The sequence below is a fragment of the Galleria mellonella genome, unplaced genomic scaffold (genome assembly GCF_026898425.1).
Source record: "Galleria mellonella isolate WM207_F2 unplaced genomic scaffold, CSIRO_AGI_GalMel_v1 utg63, whole genome shotgun sequence".
Classification (NCBI taxonomy): Eukaryota; Metazoa; Arthropoda; class Insecta; order Lepidoptera; family Pyralidae; genus Galleria; species Galleria mellonella.
In genome coordinates, this window is record NW_026442130.1 from 10,806,825 (window position 1) to 10,829,096 (window position 22,272).

Here is a 22,272-nt window from a genome sequence, read left to right on the forward strand (position 1 = left end):
TCTGCTCTACTGAACAACTCGGTAATTGCTGCGCCTAAATTGAACCAACTTATTCAGTAATTTTGCTTTAAATGTAACATAATAATTAGGTAGGATCTAATACTATTTATTTTAAGATATATTAAATATCGCCGTGTGTCCCGGCATAAATTGGGCCACCCCTTCCTTTCCCGTGGATGTCATAAGAATCAACTAAGGGAGGGCGAAAGATGGGCAGCAGCGTCTTAAAACATCTCTAAAAGCCTAACTGCCAACCTGTCTGCCAAGCGTGGCAACTACTGTCAAACTTCCTCTTATGCGAAAGACTTATATTCAGCAGTGGAAAGTTAACAGCTGAAATAATAATAATAACGTTAAATATTTATATATTTTTGGTTGTCAATATTTAATTACATACAGATATCCCCTATGAGGCTAGCATAACCGACCAGGTAAACAAAAAAAAAGTAAAAAACAAAATTTATAAGTGAATTGTAACTTCACCCACTTTTGTCTTCAAACTTTAAAATATTTGGATGATAAAATATGACGTGCTTCCCCAGAATGCCCAATCTAATTAAATTCATCAAGTGATATTTTAGTTCAAATTGGATTACCCAATCTGACAAGTTGTCCATGGTTCGTCTACAACCTCGAGCGGAGGGGGCCTTCCCCCTGTAAAAATGTTAAACATGTTTTTAGCCTTGTTCATTTTTATTTTAAGACCTATCTGATGAAAAAATCTGGATCATAGTGTTGATTGTCGTCTATCAGAGATGCCGCCATGATTATTATACCTATCATTCGGTATATCGAAGCTGAGTGATGAGTTCGCTATCTAGGTTTTATTAGTGTTTCATTTCCAGTCCAGAAATTTAAAAAACATTCTTAAATATAGCTGTAAGTAGGAATGTACGTCATCTTCTCTTGCACCTTTTTGCATTATTTATGTGTAGTTAGTCTAAGATTTTCTCTTCTGATCTAAATAAATACGAAATGTATTAAAAATCTATTGTTATAGAAATAAAACAAATCACGTATAAACAAGCATCCATCAGTCACGATGACACTACAAATCTCTAACACAAGGCATACATCACGTACATCGAAATTAATTCGATTAAGTCGGTAGAAGTGCATGGAGCTGCCGATACTTCGATTAATTGAATAGATCTATAAGTATATTTATAGGTAGTTCAACGTAAGAAATATAGGATATTCCTCTGTAATTTATACATTTAAATAAATAAATTTAAAACTATTTTGTTAACTAGTGAACATACCTTGAAATAGATATTACAAATACAACATTGTTGTACTACTTATTTATTATTTTGGTTTACAAATAACTTTTAGATTCTAACTCGCAACACAGAATAACACTCTTAATATCTCGATGATGGCAAATAAGCTAATGGCCCGCCTCATGGAAAGTGATAACGTCTCCTATAAACATAAACAGCACTACGGGCATTACAGCATAAAAACACTGTGACTATATTTACTGGCTGGATTTGGATTAACTTTGATAAAGAAATAATTCAAGGTTTAATTATGATCGATTCTAATTTAAAAAAAAAACAAAGTTGGGAATATTTTCTATTAATTGTTTGCTGCGGTTTTTTCTCTACGAATACCTATATATTCGAGTATTCTGACACTTACCTATGATTGACTGAGAGAGAATGCTTTTAGCATTATGTTCGCCATGTACACATATTTGTACTAATGAATAAATAAATAAAAAAAATATATAAAGTAAACTACGTAATATGTAATTTAAGTGTGATTAAATGACAAATATTTTACCAACTTTTACATTTATAGGTTTATTAGCTATCAATAAATAATATTCCAAATAGATACCCGGAAAATCTGGGTATTATTATATCAGCCTTTAACTGTCCACTGCTAAACATAGGCCTCCCCCTTAACAAAGGTTTTGCCAGTAGTTGCCATGCTTGATAGGTTGGCATCCTCAGTTAGACTTTCGTGATATTTTAATAGGGACCCTACTGGCTGCCCATCCCCCGCCCATTAAGTTCCCTTAGTTACCTCTTATGACACCCACGCGAAAAGAAGAGATGGCCCATTCTATGCCAGGACCACACAGCATAATATACACGATAATATCTAGATAATATAATAGTTATTACGGCTTGACTGTGGCCCACAGATCCAGAGATCCCAGCCCAAACCTCGTGTGTTCAAATTCATATTTGGCATCCAAGGATATTGGCATAGAATCACTCCATGAAGCTCATACTTGGAGGACACTGAAGGTTGTCATCCGAGAAATCGTGTCAGAAGCCTTCATGCACAATCAATATAGATTAGAAACTCACGCTATCTTCGTTCGATTAATAGTTGGTTGCAGTAATTGGTTTAATTCAAATTCAATTTATGCTTTTGAAGTGTGTAATACTGTCTTTAGCCTACGGTAACAATTATTTTCAGTTTTCTATAGACATAAAAAGTGCCTTTTTTTAAAACATTTTTTAATTAAAACTTTATTTCATATTAATTTTAACTTTTACTGTTCTATAATTTGTATTCATACTTTTATTTACAATGTATAAAATTAGAGTTTTTAAAAAAAAGGACAGTTGAGTTTTGCCTATACTTCTTAGCTGAAATTGTATTTCAAGTGGACAATAGAGTTATAAAAATATTACTATTCAAAAATTTAAGTATACCTAAATAAAAATATTTCTTCCTTTCTAGCTTTCTTTTTTCTTACCCTTCTGTCGGTAAAAAGTATATACCATACTTGAAGTAGTTGCTTTTATAGAATCACCAAAATGTAACTAAAAAAGTCCGACTAGTCTATAGGTCTGTTGTAATCTTATTGTTGGTAAAATATCATTTATTTGATGTGGTGACGCGATATTTTCTTCCATTCGAATGCTTTTTTTCTTAGTCGTCACTATTATTTAGTAATTCGGAAAATGGACAACATAATACAATATTACGTTACGGAGCTTAAGTAAAAGAAAGTGGTTTTCCGCATGAAAGGAACGAAATAAGAAAATGCAAACTTCGACTATACCTACTGCCTATATTATATTATTTCGCATTTAAGTAAATTCTTTATATTTTAAGCTCTGTTTATTGATCAAAGAAGTAAGCTTCTTACTGATACAATATTTTTAAAATTGTAGCTAGACGACGACAACGACATGAGAGATATTCGTACTTAAGAAAATTTATATACACGTATATATACATATATATGGGTCTAACATAAAAACTGATATATATTTTATCATCTATTTCATTGAATTTTCTACTAAAACCCACGCATTTGAAGTAACAGACAAAAACTTGTAAAAAGTGAGTATACATACAATGAGGTATTAAATAGCAAAATAAAAAATTCTATCGACAAGTTATACGATCATTTTGAATAAGTCAATAACGTTTTATAAAACGTACAGATATTTTTTCAATTTTCTAAAATCAAACGACAGTATTAAACATTTTCGGAAAGTCGAATACATACACCTTACAAATTAGTAGACCAACAACAACATAAATTATTTATAGGTAAGGTTATTTGAAAGCACTTCCTTTTAATTACACTCTGACCATCAAATTCGTTTTGTAGGTACACATAAAGGGGCTTTAACTTTGTAGAGAACTATAAAGCGACCATTAGTTGATTGGCGTCGCAGTCAATCTATTGATTATAAGGGCAGAAATTATAATTATTCTAGCGTTAATAATATCGATTGTGAATTACTTTCGTCATCGTTAAATGTTAAATAGATAAGTATTATACTATACAATTCTAAAAAATATATTTAGTCAAATAAAACCTATAGTAACCCAGTAAAATGTTTGTCAATACCGTCCATTCGCATTACAATTTCCAACTACATTATCGTAATACAGTTTCACTTAGAGTTCTTCGCTCAGAAGTTTATCGGGAAAAAATTCTCTTTTCAATTCATCCCAAAACTTCATTCTTTTACGCTCTGGCACGCTGATCATTTTAAGTTTTTGGCTCAGATTCAATGCTCTCATTGTCCTGTCTGCTAGCAACGGAGTCCACTGTAAGTCACCTAGAATATTATCATTGAGCTTTGGCGTAGGATTCCTGTAATATTTAAAAGACATGGTTTATAAAAGACAGAAATTAATGCGATCATTTAGGTAGACTATAATAATTCAGATAAATTATCATAATTTACCTAAATTATCACATCAATTCACGTCTTTTATAAACCATAAAATATGCAGCGCAAAAGTCTAAAGTTAATATTTAAATGATATAGTCAATCAAAAATGAAACAAAAATATAATTGTATTTTTGAATAAATAGTTGAAAGGCAATATAAGCAATATTAACGTAATTTAACATTCACTGTTCCCGTAAAACAAATCTGAATCAACATTCCAAATATTTAAGTATCATTACCCTTACCCGCATTTAGCAAAATTTGCCAATAACCTTGCAATTTTCTTAATGAAGTGCCTTTCATTTGACATTCGCGAGCTATTGTAAATGTCGTTTACTGATTTGCATTTGAATAGGTAACAGATTTCGTCTCCAGCCGTCGCACCAGGCCAATCCAAATTTCGTACATAAGAATTCCAAGCAGTATTGAGGGAGCCTTTAAATGAAAATCTGTACAAGTAAACGTTATTGCGCGATACCTCCGCGTGTAGTCTCGCTTGACGGAGCAATGGATAGATGACTTGATCTGAAACATATTTTGCATATCGTCTTAAGCTCCGTTCGCCGATCGTACCATTAACGAAATAAAACTCCATTATTCTCTCCTTTATTTTTTTATATCGCTTCGAACCATATTCGTCCTTTTTTCCTTCGAATGGCAATAAATATTGGAAATTATAATTTAAATACTTCAAAAGTTTTTTGTCCATTACAAATCCTCGTAATTTGTAAAGGGAATCCAAACTGGTGTATCCCATCATTACTTCGACATTGTTATTTGTGAATTTTCTTTTATATACATCTAAAGGAGACCTATTCATAAAAGCCCGCTTTGAAGTCTCAATCGTGGGCCCAAAAGTATTGATCAATCTTTGATTATTTCTCACTTCCGTTCCATCAAAAATATCTTGTGATGCCGATAGCAAACTGTTTACGGAAGCATTTATGAGTATTTCATAAAGTCTTGTTCTATTTAGTTTTTTAAAAGGACCTTTTAAGTTCCAGTATAATTTATTCATAATATCAAAATTACAATTTCTGTAATCAGCAGGGGATAGAGCCGATCCACTTTGAATAACTACTCTTGTGAATAGATCTTCAGCAACACTTGTCACCAAAAGGGATGCAACCAAAACAGCTGCTTTACCTGATCCAATAACAGTCATTCTGGTAGAGTCCCCCTTGAAATAATTTATATTATTCTTTAACCATTTGAGTGCGCACAAAATATCCTTTGCTCCCATGTTACCTTCAGCGAAATCGTCATCTGTATTTAAGAATCCAAATATTGAAGTTCTATATGAAATAATTACCACAATCACATCTTCATCAATGAAAAAATCAGGTTTATGGTATTTAGACTGTTCATGAAGCCATATAATAACTGGAAAATTAAACCCTATTTTATTTGTATGAGGACAGTATATTGAAAGATATAAACAATCTTCATAATATTTATGTGGACGCGTTTCATTATAATAAAAAGGCTCATTCTTAATATTAATCCAAGATTGGAACTCTTTTGGTGGCTGAAAATAAACAAATTATACTCTTGTTATTATAATACTAAAATATTCTAATACTTTCATAAATAAATATATATAATAGTAATAATAATAATTTTTATTTTTCCACGACAACCACATTACAATTCAATTGGCATATATGGCACCAGAGGGAGACTTTGTACAAAAGTCGTTTGCTTGGGCACCTTTGTCCCATTCGTGTTTCAACCGTGAAGCAGTTGTATTTGCATGGGAGGTGGTACAGAGGAATAATACCTGAATCCTCAGGAATGGCAACGCATGGGGGGTATTATGGGCGAAACAGTATACTCAATTATGTCGATGGTACTGCTCATATCTATTGGTTACCACTTTCCATCAGATAGGTCGTCAGCTTGTTTGCCATTCTAAGTTGCATAAAGCAAATACTGTTATAAATTAAATCTGTCCTTCCTCAGTTCTAGATCCAAAGAAAGACCGAAAACAAGTTGAACAAGATGTAATTAAAAAAGTCCTCCGTTCCTGTAATGTTTCCGACGCGACGTATCTAATCGTATGAAGTGGAAAGAAAATAAGGAAAGCAGACCTCGTTATAAGAAACTGCACAGTAAGTGCACACTCACACATAAAAAGCAAATACTGAAATCAATGTTACTGACATTGTGGAAAACGATAATAGTCCAGATATGAGCAATAGCAAAGACATCACCGAGTGTAAACCTACTCGAACTATAATTTGTGGTATTGATTTGCAATGTTCATGTCTTTCATTTCATGCCACTTTCATATTATTGTTTACCCTAGCTATTACGAGACCCTTTATACCAATATATAAAACTAAGTACATACGAGGTATAGCTCAGTAAATTTGGTAGAAATAAAATGTATGAACACCTATCGTTTTTTATTCAACTGAGAAATAATATAGTGGTCCACCTTATAGAAAGCATTAAGTGGTTGCCACCTATAGGCAACAGCAAAGACATAACAGACGTAACAGATGTAATGAAAACCATCACAAAAAATTCCGTTTAAATTAAAATAGACAATAAAATCTTTGGTATCAGCCAGATTTGAATCTACAACCAACCAATTCCTATAAGACAGGTAAACATGATACTATAGAAAACAAAATATATACCTTAAATCTTAATTCGTGTAGGGGAGGTACAGCATAAGGAATATCAAAAAATGCCACATAAGGTTTATTTTCGAATATCGTATAAAACTTTTTACCAATTATTGTGTTATTGTTTATTTGGATATGTATCTCATCATTGGCACTTGATGAAAAACTAACATACACAAAAAAAACTAATAACACACAACAAATATACATAACAAACTAGATATACTTATTATAGCTATACGCTCTCTGTATATTAAAAAAAATTAAATGTTAAAGAATTAACTTTGAGTATACGTGTTACAGACACGTCATTATTAATAACATATTTAAATACCGTAAGAATGTTTTCAAAATAAAACCACTGTGATGAATTAAAAAAGAAAACTATATTAAGATTTTTATCAAAATTCACTTGTTCATTTTTTCTTTTAATTTTATATTTTCGCGTGAGTTATGCCGTCGAATTGAATGTTTCCTTTTTTAAATCTGTTGACAATAACATTTCAGATTGTATCTTCGAAGCGCTTACTTTAATATATACTAACGATCGTCTTCGTCTTTACACTGGTGTAAAAAATTCCGTAAAAATATCTAAATTGCAAACAAACGCGTAAATAATAAAAAATATTATGAATTTGTCTAAATCTAGTAGAAAACATAAGCAAATAAACTGTTGGATTTATCACATTTTAATACTATTATATAATAAAATTTATGGGCATGTATCTTTACATATTATATATATTTTTAAATTTTTTAAATGGGTACCAGCGCTATCGATATACGCTGGCGGGGCACCAGTGAGAGATAATAGGTAAGAATAAAAGCAGATCACTTGTCATTAACACAATAATTTGTAGAGGGATCCGAGTGGAGGTCGACCTGATAAGGTGTATTGATAGCAATGAGGCTATTAGACTCCATTACTAACAATCCCTTTCCCCTACTACCGTATTGTTAAGAGATGGTTGTCGGCGAGTGGGACCATTTTTTTAATATAAGCTAATAAATATGAAATACTTCATTATGATATATCTGCGGCATTTAATATAATGTCCACCTGTAAAGTTTGGATTAGGAAGCATTGTTTAAAAAATATAACGTTTAAACTTTACAAATTTTATTTTTATAAGTATGGCATTACTGGTGCCCTCTCTTGCTGTGTTAAAAAGTAAATGTTGCCAAGATGGCACCTTTTTTGTCGGTACCCATATGCAGTCCATACATTTACACATAAAGAATAAATAATCTAGTCAATTGACAAAATATCCTAACGTGAGTTGATATAAACATGAATCAAAGACGCCCGTTATATCTATAACGATGTGTTTTATGGCGGCCAGATTAATTCTGATAGCCGATATCACGTTACGGCCCAGTTATAGTCAGCAATTGCAATAACACGTACGTAAATTAATATGCGTAATGTTTATTCATAAAATCGTTATTATTTTAACGACGTCTGTGTTTATTGTCTATGGTGAAGTACCAGAGGTAGTAACTACACATGGAAAAGTCCAAGGAAAAGTTTTAACGACTCTGATAGAGAACGTCCAATATTTAGGATTTATGGGTATACCTTATGCTGCTCCGCCAGTAAACAACTTACGATTTTTGGTAAATATATTTTTGCTATCTTGCAAGAAAAATGCTAAATATATGTATTACATTGACCGACGAAATTAAGAGAATCTATGGATTTAATATATGTACTATTATATATTTACTCTAAATCTTGCTCTAAATTAAAAATTATTAAACTTTATTCAAACATAACAGTATAGACGAATAATGTTAATTCAATGAGACTCTTAAAAAAAGAAATTTATTATATTAAACATTCATTTAATAATACATATTTTGTGTTTGTTGTATGTATTTTTAATTCACTTTTTAAGTTAATATTTTGTAATGTGTCACCTATACCGTCGTATTTTAAATGGACTCCGTATTGGTTTAAAAATGATAATGTTTAAATGTAACTAGATTGGCAATAAAATATAGGTATGATACGCCTGGTGGTAAATGACCAACGTAAAATATGAACACTTGTAACACTAGAAGCGTCAGTTCCGGATTATTAGTCAAAATATACATCGATTGGGGGAAAGGGATTGCTAGTAATGAGGTCTAACAGCCCCATTGCTAGCAATATTACCCTCTCAGGTCGACCTCCACGCGGTTCCCCCTGGAAACTATCATGGTTAATTCTTGTCCAATTCATTATGGTGGACCGACTGACCTGCATTGATTCTCACCCATCATCTTCCACTGATGCCTCGTCGGTGTATATAGATAGCGCGGGCGGGGTTACCATTCCATTTTCACCTATTAAAAAAATATACATCGGTTAGTATTAGTTAATATACATAGTAACAAAGAATTAATAGTACACAAGTTATAAGCAATTATAGATTATTATTTTCATAATATAATAATCTACGAATTCTATAAACAAATATACCTACATATACTTTCTATGTTTTCAGATCTCAGTCTCACGAATAAAATTCCTGTTGGAAATATATAGAGTAATATTTATAATTTTATATTTAATACCGACCTACATTCGAACTACGTATTTCATGTATACTTTACAGGTCCTATTATTAACTTGTACCATTATTACATTTCAGCCACCACAAGCTATCGATCCCTGGGACGAGGTCCTCGTCGCTAAGAAAGAAAAAAGGCCCTGCATCCAATATAACATCAACGTAAAAAAGGGTCAACCCCTTGGTCATTATGGCGTAGAAGACTGCTTGTATCTCGACATATTTACTCCTAAATTAGACAAAAAGAAACGTGCAGTCATCGTTTTTCTTCATAATGAATATTTCACTTGTTCTTATAACAAAACAAAGGACTACGCGCCAGATTTTTTCATTGAAGAAGATATCATAATAGTAACGATCAGTCATAGATTATCTGTATTGGGGTTCCTTTCATTCGAAGACGATACGTTGCCGGGAAACGCGGGATTAAAAGATATTGTGGAAGCTTTGAAATGGATTGAAAAAAATATAGATCGTTTTGGCGGGAATCCCGAGAAAATAACGTTAATGGGATCACATGGTGGAGCTGCGGCAGTTGATTTGTTAATTCATTCGAACGCAAAGGACTTATTTCATTCCGCTATTATGCAAAGCGGCACCGCGTTATCCACCGCTTATTTGCAAAGTGAAGTGAAAGCGAGAGCATTTAAACTTGGCGAAATCTTAAAACTGAGCACTAGTAGCAGTCAGAAATTATTAGAATATTTGAGAAGTGTACCCGCCGAAGACCTTTTACATAGAAATGTCCACGCCAGTCCGAAAGATTATTATAGAGACAATCAAAGAGGTGTATTGTCTTTCGGCCCAATTGTTGAGACGCAAAAGGGTGGACTTATAACTGAATATCCGGAAAATTGTTTCACTACTATACAGATTCCTATTATGATTGGATTTAATTCTCGAGAGGGATTAGACATGTCTCTCCAATATCTTATAGAACCAAAATATCTTAGCTTTGTTGAAAAGGATTTCCCATTCATAATGCCAAAACGAGTGAATTTCAAATTCGATCCAGTACAAGAAGAATATTATAATGCCATCGACGATATAAAGAGGTTTTATTTTCCAAATAAAAAAGTTAAAATCAATAATATTCCAGAGTACTTGTCATATATAGGAGACGTACTTGCCGCTTATCCAATTGATAGTACAGTGAATATGTATGCCAATAAATCGTCTAATTCTATTTATTATTATTATTTTGACTATTATAGTGAATTGAATGAAAACAAAAATAATTTGATGAAGTTATCAACAGTTGAAGACGGTACATGGGGTGCTGCCACGGGCGACGAACTGTGCTACTTATTCAAATGTCCAAGTTTAAAGAAACAATATTTGAAATATAACAAATCATTGTCAAACGAAATAAATATTCAAAGAAAAATGGTTACAATGTGGTCTAACTTCGCAAAGTATGGGTAGGTAGCCGTGCTATTCCAAATAATTTTAAAATAGAATATTAAAGAGCCATGAATTCATTTGAAATTTATCATCTAAATCCGATATTGTGCCGCTTCAAATTTCTATAACGAAATACCTCAATATTGGATTAACGGTGGAAATTAATTCATTTATGTTTCAGTGATCCTACTCCGGAAGGTGATATTTTACTTGAAAATCTGAAATGGCCTTCTTACGATATGCATACAAAAACGTACCTACATATAAATGAAAAGATTGAACTTAAAACTGAACTATACAAAGAAAAATTTAATTTCTGGAAACAATTTATTAATACGTGGGAGAAAAGGGCTGTAAACGGGATAGTGAGTGGCACAAAAAATAAAAAAGATGAATTATGATATTATAAAGTTTACATTTATTAATACTTAAAAAAATAATATCACACTTATCACTCGTATTGCGTACTAAATGTTATTCTGTTGTTTCAAATAATACATATTATGAATATGAAACTTTTTAACGATGTTTGTATATCTGTTACTCAATCACGTTTAATCGACTTATTTGAATGATATTTGGTACAAAGATACACCATATACTATATTAATACATAGGATACTTTATATCATAATTTAAGCGAGCAAAGCTGCGGAAAATAATTCAATTTTCCTAATGTAATATCAAATGAAAATACATAATTAAAGATTGTATCCCATACAAAATAAAAACTTCAATTGTAACAAATCCGATTATTTTGGTCTAAAAATTAAACTACTGTACCAATTTTGATAAAATTTCTATTTAGTAAGTAAGTTTATTCTTTCTATAAAGAAATAATTTTCCATATCGGTTTAAAACTGATGGAGTTATGAGGCAATAAACATAAAATTTAGAAACTTCTTTTTAAAGTCGGTTGAAAATATGTATAATCCCTAATTTGTATGTACGTGTAATGTAGTGGTAATATTTAAAAAATCCGAATATACGTACATATAAAAAGAACATTGCCTTTTTTAGTACCGCAATAGAGTAAAGACAATGTTATTGTATTCCATTATTCTAATGCGTGCATGAGTAAATACTAGTAGTAGAGTGTTCTACGAGGAACCAAAATAATATTTTTACAGCGTAGCTCTTGTTTTGAATCTAGAGCGAAGCGAAGGATTTTAAAGTATAAAATAACATGAGTATAATTTGCCGTTGTAATATACTGATTTTAAAACGAATTAATACTCAATTTAATCATACCGGCGGATAAAATCATTAATTTGGTAAGAAAAAAAAATATTGTCCTAGTAATTTTTACTCGCAACTCCATCCGCGTGTTGTACCTATATAAAAACGAGAATGTTTGTTAACCGACTTAAAAGTAACATAATGTCATATCTATCCCAAATGCTACGTATATACCAAATTTTATGACAATTAGTTTAGTTGTTCAAGAGCAGTAAAGGTGTCGTAAAAGGTAATAAGCAAATGAACAAACAAACAAACGCACACATTATTATATTTAATATAATACAATTGTAACTAGACGATATCTATACATGGTAGTTATTTAAGAAAGAAAGAATATTTAGGAAAAAGCAATATGTGGAGTCTTAATAAAACCAATAGACACCAAAACAATAATATATTTTTATTAAATTGTGTCTGTCAAATTGACTGCAGTATATAGTTGTGTTCCTAAAAATCTAACTTCAAATCTGGTGTATTGTTTATCACAATACGCCATCAAGAAGTGGTATTTTTCATTGGTTACCACTTTTGAAATCTACCTGTACGAAGTACTAGGTACGTATAAAGCAAATTTGTAATATTAGTAAAAATTTTATAAATACAATCCACAGTTAATTCAATTCAATGTACTTATTTCATTTTTTATTAAAAAGTGTGTATTCCATATTTATTCCCAACTTTGTTTCGAGTTTTAAGAAAGATATGTGTCATTCGATTAAATATATATTTTGTGTTAGGACAACAATTGTCTTACCGAGCCATATCAGTTGTACCAGAGTAACCTACATATAATCGAAGATTATAAATTTCATTAATAACTAGATTAACACGCTACTGTTATCATTCAATCCTTGCTATAGATAAAATTAAATACAATAGATAGCTTGTACACCCGATAATATGTATGTTAGGACACGTCAGTTATGAAGTAATACAAAATGAAATAGCCGCAAACGTTTTCAATTAAAACTTATTTGTTTAAAATGATAGGTGCTTTATTTACTGTATTCTTGTTTTGTATAACTTCTCTAAATATATGTTATGGAGATGTGATAGTAGAAACTAATTCTGGCAAAATAAATGGTGTAGAAGTGAAATCGATAATAGAAAATGAAAAATATTACTCATTCATGGGTATACCATATGCAGAACCGCCTATTGGTGATCTTAGATTTATGGTAAGATTACATTTAATGTATCTTTTTTATAATTATCAAAGTCAGTTTAATATAATTAATAATTATATCAATACTAGTTTTTATCCACGACTTCGTCCGGAATATGTTGATTGATTTGAATAAAAAGTAGCTTATCTCCTTCTCCATCTCAAGTTCACAAATATTATAGCAAATTTCATGTTGGTTAGTAGAGCCGTGAGTCATTCCATGAGCTGTTGCCATTCCTGAGTCCTCAGGAATAGCAACGCATGAGGGGTATCATGGGCGAAAGAGTATACTCTGTTATGTCTATGGTACTGCTCATGTCTATAGGCGACGGTTACCACTTTCCATCAGGTGGACCGTCAGCTTATTTGCCATTCTAAGTTGTATAAAAAAAGCTGTTACTGTACTAAGAGGTAACAAACAAACTCACTTTAACAAATTAAAATTTTGGTGGCATAATTTAACTAAGAAATATATGAAAAATATATAAACTGATATTAATAATTAAATTTTACATTTAAAATTTTGCTCGTCTTCTCACCGTGCTATGCCTATAGATAAATGAATATAAATGAGCAAAAAATTTGAACTAAATTTTTCAATAGCTTGCTATTGCTATAATTATTGTACATATAATAATTATTATATTTTCAGCCACCAATCCCTCACAGTGGGTGGAGCGACATCTTACCAGCAAAAAAGGAAAAGAAGCCGTGTGCTCAGAATCGTGTACCAATTAGAGGCACAAAAAAATTTGGATACTGCGGTGACGAAGACTGTCTTCATTTGAGTATCCACACGCCAAAACTCCCCAATGAAGGCGACCTTAATCTTCCAGTAATAGTATTTATACATAATGAACACTACAGAATGTCATCTAACAATTCAATTGATTATGGTCCCGACTTTTTTATGAGTGAAAACGTTGTTTTAGTAATGGTCAACCACCGACTTGGAGTATTTGGTTTCTTATCTTTTGCAGACGAACTTCTACCTGGCAACAATGGTTTAAGAGACGTTATTCTAGCTCTTAAATGGATCAAAATAAATATAGAAAAGTTTGGAGGTGATCCAAATAAAGTTACATTAATGGGAAGTGACGGTGGAGCTGTTCTAGTTGATATATTACTACATTCTCCAAAAGCCAAAGGATTATACAATGCTGCCATTCTACAAAGTGGAAACTTGTGGAACTCCATGAGTATTGTTAACAAAACCCGAGAAAGGGCTATAGATTATGCTAAAGAACTGAAAGAAGAAGTTACAAGCAGTTCATATTTATTAAAACGATTGCACACAAAATCTCCTATAGATCTGACTCTAGCTGAGGAAACTTCTGTGCATGCTGACGACTCACGTGCTGTCCAAGTTGGTATACTTCCATTTGGACCAATAATTGAACACGAACATCCTGATGCTATTTTCACCAAGATTCCAGAAACTCCTTTTGATATGAATGTTCCTGTAATGATTGGCTATAATTCCAGAGAAGGTATTGAGGTGACCGAACGTTATTTACATAAACCTCAATACCTCACATTTGCTGATAGAGATTTCCTTGTCCTCTTACCGATCAGAACCAATTTTCATTTCGATATTCACAGCTCTGCATATGCTAATGCCATTGAAGAAATAAAAAATTTCTATTTTGAAGAAGGTTATATAAAAATTAATAAGCCTGGGGAGTTTGTAACATATATCGGAGATATTATGTCATTTTATCCCATAAACTATGGTGTGAGAAAATACGTCAATGAATCAAGTTATCCTGTTTATTATTATATGTTTGATTATAGTGGAGAATTTAATAAAAGAAAGAAGAATGTTTTATCTAAATCTAAAACTATAGATGGCACATGGGGTGCAACTATGGGAGATGATCTTTGCTATTTATTTGTTTGTAAATCTATCAAAAAATCATACAAGAAAGCTATTCAAGATGATGATTCTGAAGATATGAAAATAGTAAAAAATATGGTAAAAATGTGGTCCAACTTTGCCAGAACAGGGTAAAATTTTTTTAATTAAAAATCTTATTTTAGTAACTTATAATATTAAAACTGCTTTCTTAGTGCAGTAGTAAGCACATCACTTGATGTAAACATATTGTACTATAAAACTAATACAAATAAAAAGTTGGCTATAAGGAAATATCCTATACTGTAAAACTGTGTAAAAAAATTAAATCTAGTTAGAGCCAAAAACTTCTCTAAATATAATGAGATCCAATTCTATTATATAAATTATATTCTAAAAGTTTATAGGCATTAAGTAAATGACACATATTATATACACTATTTATAATATAGTTTTGTAACATAGATTAATTTTTTTTATAGAAATCCAACACCACCTGGAGATCAATTTATATGGAAACCAGCCTCTAAGGACAAAAAAGAATGTCTAGTCATAAATGAAGAACTGCAGATTAAAAATAATCTACATCAAGAAACAGTAGACTTTTGGGACAACTTCATAGAAAAATATAGAGAAAAAGCTATTGATGGTGTTGTTAAAGATATAAAAGATGAACTTTAAATCAAAACACGTTATGATTATTTAAACTCTCATTATGTATTTGTAATAAAAAAAATTAAAATGGAGACATAAATTTTATTTTAAAATATCCTTAATATAGAACTACAAAAAGTTCTGATTACATTAGGTTTAAAAATGTTAACACTTCTGATTGTAATCCAGGCAGGAATATCTACCAGTTACGCTAACCCCCTTATTCATAAAAACAAAAAGCTACTACAAATCTATTTTAGCTATTGAAATTGTTTTGTCACTTGCTTTCAAATTAAGAATGTAGCGTTAAAAAAGAGACAAAAACAGTTTTACAATATGGCCAAAATAGGTTTATGAGATCTTTGACGTTTTTATGAATAAGAGCATAAGTGTATATTTTTTTGTGCAAATTGGAATGATAAATAAACTGAAGGTTCTGGTGGAAAATGGTAACCGTAGTTTGTAAAAAAAATAACAACACAATGGATATCTTAAAATTCTGTGTCATCCATGACACCTCATATACGAGTACATTGCTATTTTTGAAGACTAAGGTGTTATGACTCTATTCACTTCTCAAACCAAAACAAAGGGGAACAATAATATCCATTACTATCCAGAAAAATAACCTTTATAAATTAAAAATTACATATTTTGAATATAAAGATTTTAAAACTAAAAATTATTTAGATACATTTTAAAGATTACCTACAAGTAATGTCTAAAGAATTTCCATAAGAGTAAATCATTTTATTCTTATAGCATTACCTTATGCAACAAAAGTGGATTACTAAAAAACCCATTTAAACCGATAATAAACCAAAATCTAATTACTAAGCCTTATCAGGAGTAGATAACTTATATACACGTCCATATTTTTTCTTATCACTACCACTTCTTCAGTTGTCAATAATCAGTGAAGACAACGATGTTTGTGCATGAATAAAATAAATTCTTACTTAATATTAGATATAACATTATTAGAATAACATAAAATGTTTAATAAAGTTTATTTTATCGCATTCTGGCTAGTATTAGTTATATTAACTAAAACATTAGCTAATGAAACCGTAGTGATTGAATTGCAACAACGTAAGTTATCAGGAAAAGTGGAGAAAACTTTTTTTAATAAACAAGATTACTTTTCATTCAAAGGCATACCGTATGCCACACCACCTATTGGCAAATTAAGATTTAAGGTGAGTCATAATATTTCAGAATTATATTAAATGCTTATATAGTATATATAACTAGATTTTGTGTACGTATTTTATTATTTTTACTGTATAAACATTTATAATATATATATATATATATATATATATATATATATATATATATATATATATATATATATATATATATATATATATATATATATATATATATATATATTAATATATAATAGACTCCAAGTCCAAGTTATGAAATAATAATTAATTTTTTGTAAATATTTTTAGCCACCTACGCCATACGAAGGTTGGGAAGGAACATATAAAGCTTACGAAAATAAACCAACATGTTTACAATATAGCTCTAGAATGCGAATGGGAGAACCCTTCGGAATATCTGGTGATGAGGATTGTCTTTACCTCAGCGTTTTCACTCCGGACCTTCGAGGCTCTAAAGCTGTCGTTGTTTTTGATTACAGTGATAATTTTAGAAGCGGTTTTAATGGAACTGATACGTATTCTCCGTTATTTTTCATGGAGGAAGATGTTATTGTTGTTACTATTAATCATCGTTTCGGTCTAATGGGATACTTATCAACTGAAGACGAAGTTATACCCGGTAATAACGGTATAAGAGATTTTATTCTTGGATTACAATGGATAAAAGACAACATTGAACATTTTGGTGGCGACCCAAAACGTATAACATTAATGGGTAATCGAGGAGGTGCAATATTAGCAAATATATTGATGTATAGTGAACAAGCAAAAGACCTCTTTCACGGTATTATCATGCAAAGTGGCACTGCGATGGAAAGTATAATTTTTGGCCAGGATTCAAAAGGACTCGCGTTTAAACTTGCACAACTTGTAAATATAACAGCTGAAGATAGCGCCACGTTACTGGAAGAGTTCCAAAAAATAGACGTCTACAAGTTATTAGCAAAAGAAGCAGATGCTATAAGCAATGATTTAATGGAAAACCATCAGATTAGCTCCATTCCACTTTCACCCATTATCGAAAAAGAAAGCCAAAGTGCAGTATTATCATCATTTCCGATGTCAAGTAAAATTATTAACGATGTGCCTGTTTTACTGGGGTTCAATTCTAGAGAAGGCCTTGATTTAGCATCACACTACATTTTTGAACCTCGTTTAATAACAGATCTGGGGCAAGACTTTTTCTTTCAATTTCCAATAAGATCGGGATTCAGGTTTGATCGTAAGAGTTCCGTATTTGAAGAAGCTATTAAAGAAATTAAGGATTTCTATTTTGAAGACGGTTACTTGCATTACAATAATATTTTGGAATACGCTGTATATGTAGGCGATGTGTTGCAAGACTTCGCCATAAATTATGCAGCCAGGAAATTAACCACTGAACTCCAATCCAATGTATTTTATTACATGTTCGATTTTTGTGGTCTATTGAATGAAAATACGTTGTATATATCTAACCATGCTAGATCAACCACAGAAAATTGGGGTGCTACAATTACTGATGAAATATGTTACTTACATATGTGTTCTCGGATCAGCAAAAATTATGAGGATTTAAACAAACTAATAAGCGAACAACCGGAAATTAAAGTGTTAAAAAAAATGGTCCGTATGTGGACGAACTTTGCCAAAACGGGGTGAGTATTATTATTTTTAAACAAATACTAGAGAATATAACCTCTGACGTGGTAATCAGCAGCATGTGTACTATTACCGTTGTGGGGAACGTAACTGAACATGTGAATGTGATCTGAACACACTTTGTTGAGCATATTAAAATTTAGAAAACAATGCGGCTGGGGAGTCATCCCCAAGATCATTATCAAGATAACTTGATATTATCAATCGGATTAATTTGATTTATTAACGATAGTTTTCGAGTCCAGGAAAGTCAAGGGAGTTTTGAAAATTTAAATTTTGATGTCAACTAGATTCGAGCTATCTTTTGAGTATATAGACCTAAAAAATAATTATAGTGTTAGTATTATATTGCCCTACCTCAACTTATAAGTCAAGATAGAGTTGTATAACACTAGACCCTCTTTTCAAGCGAGTTCGAAAAGCACGAGATTCTCAATTCGGTTATATATTTTTCTAATGTTTGTTACTTCATAACTCGGTCAATTCCAAACCGATTTAAAAATTTCTTTTTATTATCTGAAGGGATAAGTTAAGTCCCATATAAATTTTATTAAAATCGGTTCAGTAATTTAATAGTAATTTTTAAATCAAAATAACTGGTTTTATCACAATTAAAGTCAATTTTATTCTGTGAAACACAATCTTTATTTAGATAGGACACAATTGTCTTTCTACATACCTATATGCAATAGAGACATTAAGTATAACCTTACTTTATTACCAAATATCATGAACCGATCTGAAAAAGAAACTAGATATGACCATACTTTCAAATTTTCTTCAGCTTATTGACTAATCACACTATATTATGAATCTTATTTTGGATGATTGACGTTCTACTTATTTATTGCAATAACTGAACGGCGAAAACTAGGCAAAAATGAATAAAATTCTCATGTTAGGAATATTGTTTTATATATATATGTAGTATCTGAAATTGTGTGTATATTGTTAATTACGAAATAATTGGTTTATTCTTTAAGATTTTTTATTATATTAATAAATCTAAGAAGTCTTTTCAAATAATAATATATATTTAATTAGTTGAAAAATAAAAGCTTATTCTATAAATTAGATATTTTTAACTTATAAATGTCAATAAATGTTGTTTTTATTCGCAACATAAAAGATCTTTTCGCTGTATTTAACGACTTACATTAGAAAATTGGAACTACTTCGGTCGGTTTTTCGTCTTAATTCTATATAAACACATTTAATCTCCTATAATTCCAGTAATCCAACTCCGTCTGCAGAAGACAAATTGTTAAAAGGTTTTATTTGGAATCCTGTGGACAAAAAAGACAATGATCTGAACTATTTGCACATCAATAAAGGTCTGCGCATGAAAAAGAATCCTCTTGGTGAACGAGAACATTTCTGGGATCAATTTCTGAGGAAATACTCTCAAATGGCAATTAACGGTTTAGTACAACCTGCTTCAGAACTCCGAGAAGATTTATAAATTGTTTCAGGAGATACTGTTTAAAGATCGAATGCTTTTTTTTATATAATAATAATCAGAGAATAAGCCGATGGTTTTCAAATTAAGTGTATTTTTTTATTCACCTACGATAACTTCAACATTTCCTAACTGATTGGAATAATTCTTCTTTCAAACAGTGTTATACTAAAGTGAAGTTCTTTTTTTAGTTAGTGTTATATCACCACTCGTTATTAATTCCAAGATATAAAAGGAGATTAGGGGAACCATAGGTACTATTGCAAGGCTTGAAAAACTCGAAATAAAACTTTCTAGCAAACTGCTTGATCAGGTATTAAAACTATTCTAATAACGATGCTTCTCTTGTAGAGAGACCTGCGGCCTCTTCTGAGTTATAATGGATCGTTATAGTAGAACATACTAGAAGAACATATTACATTATATTAATACTCGATAACTATAGATACTACTGCATATTTAAGCTAAGCTCTCTAGTGTCAAAAATTTTAAGGTGTCCTTCGTTTGATATAAATTGGTATCAGAATATGCTAAAATCTTATTTTCTCCGGACCGTAACCAAAACTTGTTTATTTGTCTGTAGTTATTTATCGTTATTTGACCAACCTTATAATTAATGTAGCTTTTTAAAATAAATTGATATTTTTAATCAAAAAAATTAGAACAATTTCTTAAAATTAATTATTTAGTAAAACATTTACTGTGACAACCTTCATGGCACAAAAGTGGATACGTTGCTTTGTATATAATAAATTAGGTTCCGAGTTCGATCTATTCCCTGTTGGGACAATTTAGAAATTCAGACAACTTTTTTAAATTAACTCGAGTCTGGGTATACTGTTGCATTACTAACAATCTCATAGGTTGCCATTCCTGAAGACTGTATTATGTCTCTGTATCATGTAATTTCATTGCCATAGCCCACCCTTCAAATCGAAACACAGTTATTAAAAAACACAACTGCTTCATGACAGAAACACGAATGAGACAGAGGTTTCCAAGCAGAAGACTTTTATACAAAATTTCCTTCTGGTATTTAATTTGTAGTCTACCTAATTTGAGTAACTATACACTTTATAATAGTGTGAAGCAGTCAAACAATGACTTAATTATTTATACGTGATAAATAATTAAGTCATTGTTTGACTGAAGTTCGTTGAATATGACACTGAGGGAGCACCTTGCGGTTGTGTGGACTTAGGAGTTTATGTTTATCAAAACCTATAAACATAGTTTGGACTTCTGACAGTATCTAGAACTACCTAGTAAAGTTGTGATGGATCGTGTTGCAAACAAAGTGTTTGTACCTATCTGTATTACTTTCCTGGCTCTCTTAAATAGAAGTGCATAGTAAATAGTACTATACGCGTGAAGTGGAAATCGTTAAACTACCAACGAAATCGGATATTTTGCTAAAGAATCAAGAATCGAAAAAGAACAAAAAAAATATAAGTCTCCCTATACGAGTATTACTTATAATAATAATATTTCCTAAGTTAACAAGGACGTACCATGTTATGAGTAATATAGTAACTCAATATATATACTTACTTACACACACACGCACACACAAACACACACACACATTTACGCACACACACTTTTATTTTGTTTTTTTTTTTTTGTTTGTAAGTTAACATGTAGGCTACTGTATTTAAAATTATATATATTGTTTTTAATTATTGTAGTTTATTAGTACTGTAGTTGGTTGCTAAATATAACAAAATGTCTTCATTGATATATTGATATATTGATAGCTACCATAAATGTCTGTTTTGGAATCCTGCAATGAGGAGGAGGGCGTTGATATTCGCAACACAGTTTTATACTTCTGCGGATATCATCGTTTTTCAATAATATTGTATCCACTGTTTTTGTTCCAAATAAAGAATTATTATTATTATTATATTATCAAATAATATCAATTTTTCAATATTAAAAAAATCTATTTATATACTATTGGTAGATTTTGGCAAGATATGAGAGTTTAATTGGCTATACTAGTGACATCTACTGGCATCTGTAGTAAAACCACGCCAACCAGAGTAAACAGCGTAAGTTCCACTAGTGAAACACAGATGGTAATAAATAACATAATATAATCAGAAATCAGTCTCAATAGTACCTTTATATATTCGCAAGAGGCCCCTCTTATAAAAATATATATATTGCATCTGTTTTAGAGCAAATTACATGGGATAGTAATATATTATCTGTGACCTGCGTAATCCAAACTTGATCAATACTCGTGTGTGACAGCGACAAATAAAAAAAAATTACTTACAACGTCTCACAGCATTAAATAAAAGATATATAAAAACTTAGAACCGGG

At 31.0% G+C, this 22,272-nt stretch overlaps 3 protein-coding genes across 3 annotated transcripts; 2 read left to right on the top strand and 1 right to left on the bottom strand.

Moving 5' to 3' along the window:
• Positions 1 to 3,412: 3,412 nt before the first annotated feature.
• LOC116413075 (carboxylic ester hydrolase-like) lies at positions 3,413 to 7,050 on the bottom strand. The gene is made up of 3 exons (XM_031909979.2): positions 6,806 to 7,050; positions 4,406 to 5,688; positions 3,413 to 4,078 (listed from the first exon to the last, which is right to left on the bottom strand). Exons 1-3 carry the CDS (start codon positions 7,001 to 7,003, stop codon positions 3,880 to 3,882), a joined length of 1,680 nt encoding a protein of 559 aa, XP_031765839.2. The 5' UTR covers positions 7,004 to 7,050; the 3' UTR covers positions 3,413 to 3,879.
• A 1,121-nt stretch (positions 7,051 to 8,171) lies between these two features.
• Positions 8,172 to 15,760, top strand: LOC113521939 (uncharacterized). The gene is made up of 6 exons (XM_026907616.3): positions 8,172 to 8,410; positions 9,430 to 10,769; positions 10,934 to 11,147; positions 12,942 to 13,172; positions 13,812 to 15,166; positions 15,497 to 15,760. Exons 1-6 carry the CDS (start codon positions 8,219 to 8,221, stop codon positions 15,693 to 15,695), a joined length of 3,531 nt encoding a protein of 1,176 aa, XP_026763417.2. The 5' UTR covers positions 8,172 to 8,218; the 3' UTR covers positions 15,696 to 15,760.
• An 808-nt stretch (positions 15,761 to 16,568) lies between these two features.
• On the top strand, positions 16,569 to 20,029 carry LOC113521860 (juvenile hormone esterase-like). Its single transcript, XM_031909900.2, has 3 exons — positions 16,569 to 16,867; positions 17,129 to 18,477; positions 19,715 to 20,029. The coding sequence occupies exons 1-3, from the start codon at positions 16,664 to 16,666 to the stop codon at positions 19,941 to 19,943; spliced, it is 1,782 nt and encodes a 593-aa protein (XP_031765760.2). The 5' UTR covers positions 16,569 to 16,663; the 3' UTR covers positions 19,944 to 20,029.
• Positions 20,030 to 22,272: the final 2,243 nt, after the last annotated feature.

Bases quoted from the DNA above. Each gene is read 5' to 3' on its own strand.
- LOC116413075 (XM_031909979.2), bottom strand. From the start codon at position 7,003: ATGTATATTTGTTGTGTGTTATTAGTTTTTTTTGTGTATGTTAGTTTT. The intron at 5,689-6,805 runs GTATATATTTTG...GTTTATTTTCAG, and splicing joins TACACGAATTAAGATTTAAG to CCACCAAAAGAGTTCCAATC. The intron at 4,079-4,405 runs GTAAGGGTAATG...TAAATATTACAG, and splicing joins GCAAATTTTGCTAAATGCGG to GAATCCTACGCCAAAGCTCA.
- LOC113521939 (XM_026907616.3), top strand. From the start codon at position 8,219: ATGTTTATTCATAAAATCGTTATTATTTTAACGACGTCTGTGTTTATT. The intron at 10,770-10,933 runs GTAGGTAGCCGT...TTTATGTTTCAG, and splicing joins TCTAACTTCGCAAAGTATGG to TGATCCTACTCCGGAAGGTG. The intron at 11,148-12,941 runs TTATGATATTAT...AAAATGAAATAG, and splicing joins CAAAAAATAAAAAAGATGAA to CCGCAAACGTTTTCAATTAA.
- LOC113521860 (XM_031909900.2), top strand. From the start codon at position 16,664: ATGTTTAATAAAGTTTATTTTATCGCATTCTGGCTAGTATTAGTTATA. The intron at 16,868-17,128 runs GTGAGTCATAAT...AAATATTTTTAG, and splicing joins TTGGCAAATTAAGATTTAAG to CCACCTACGCCATACGAAGG. The intron at 18,478-19,714 runs GTGAGTATTATT...CTATAATTCCAG, and splicing joins ACGAACTTTGCCAAAACGGG to TAATCCAACTCCGTCTGCAG.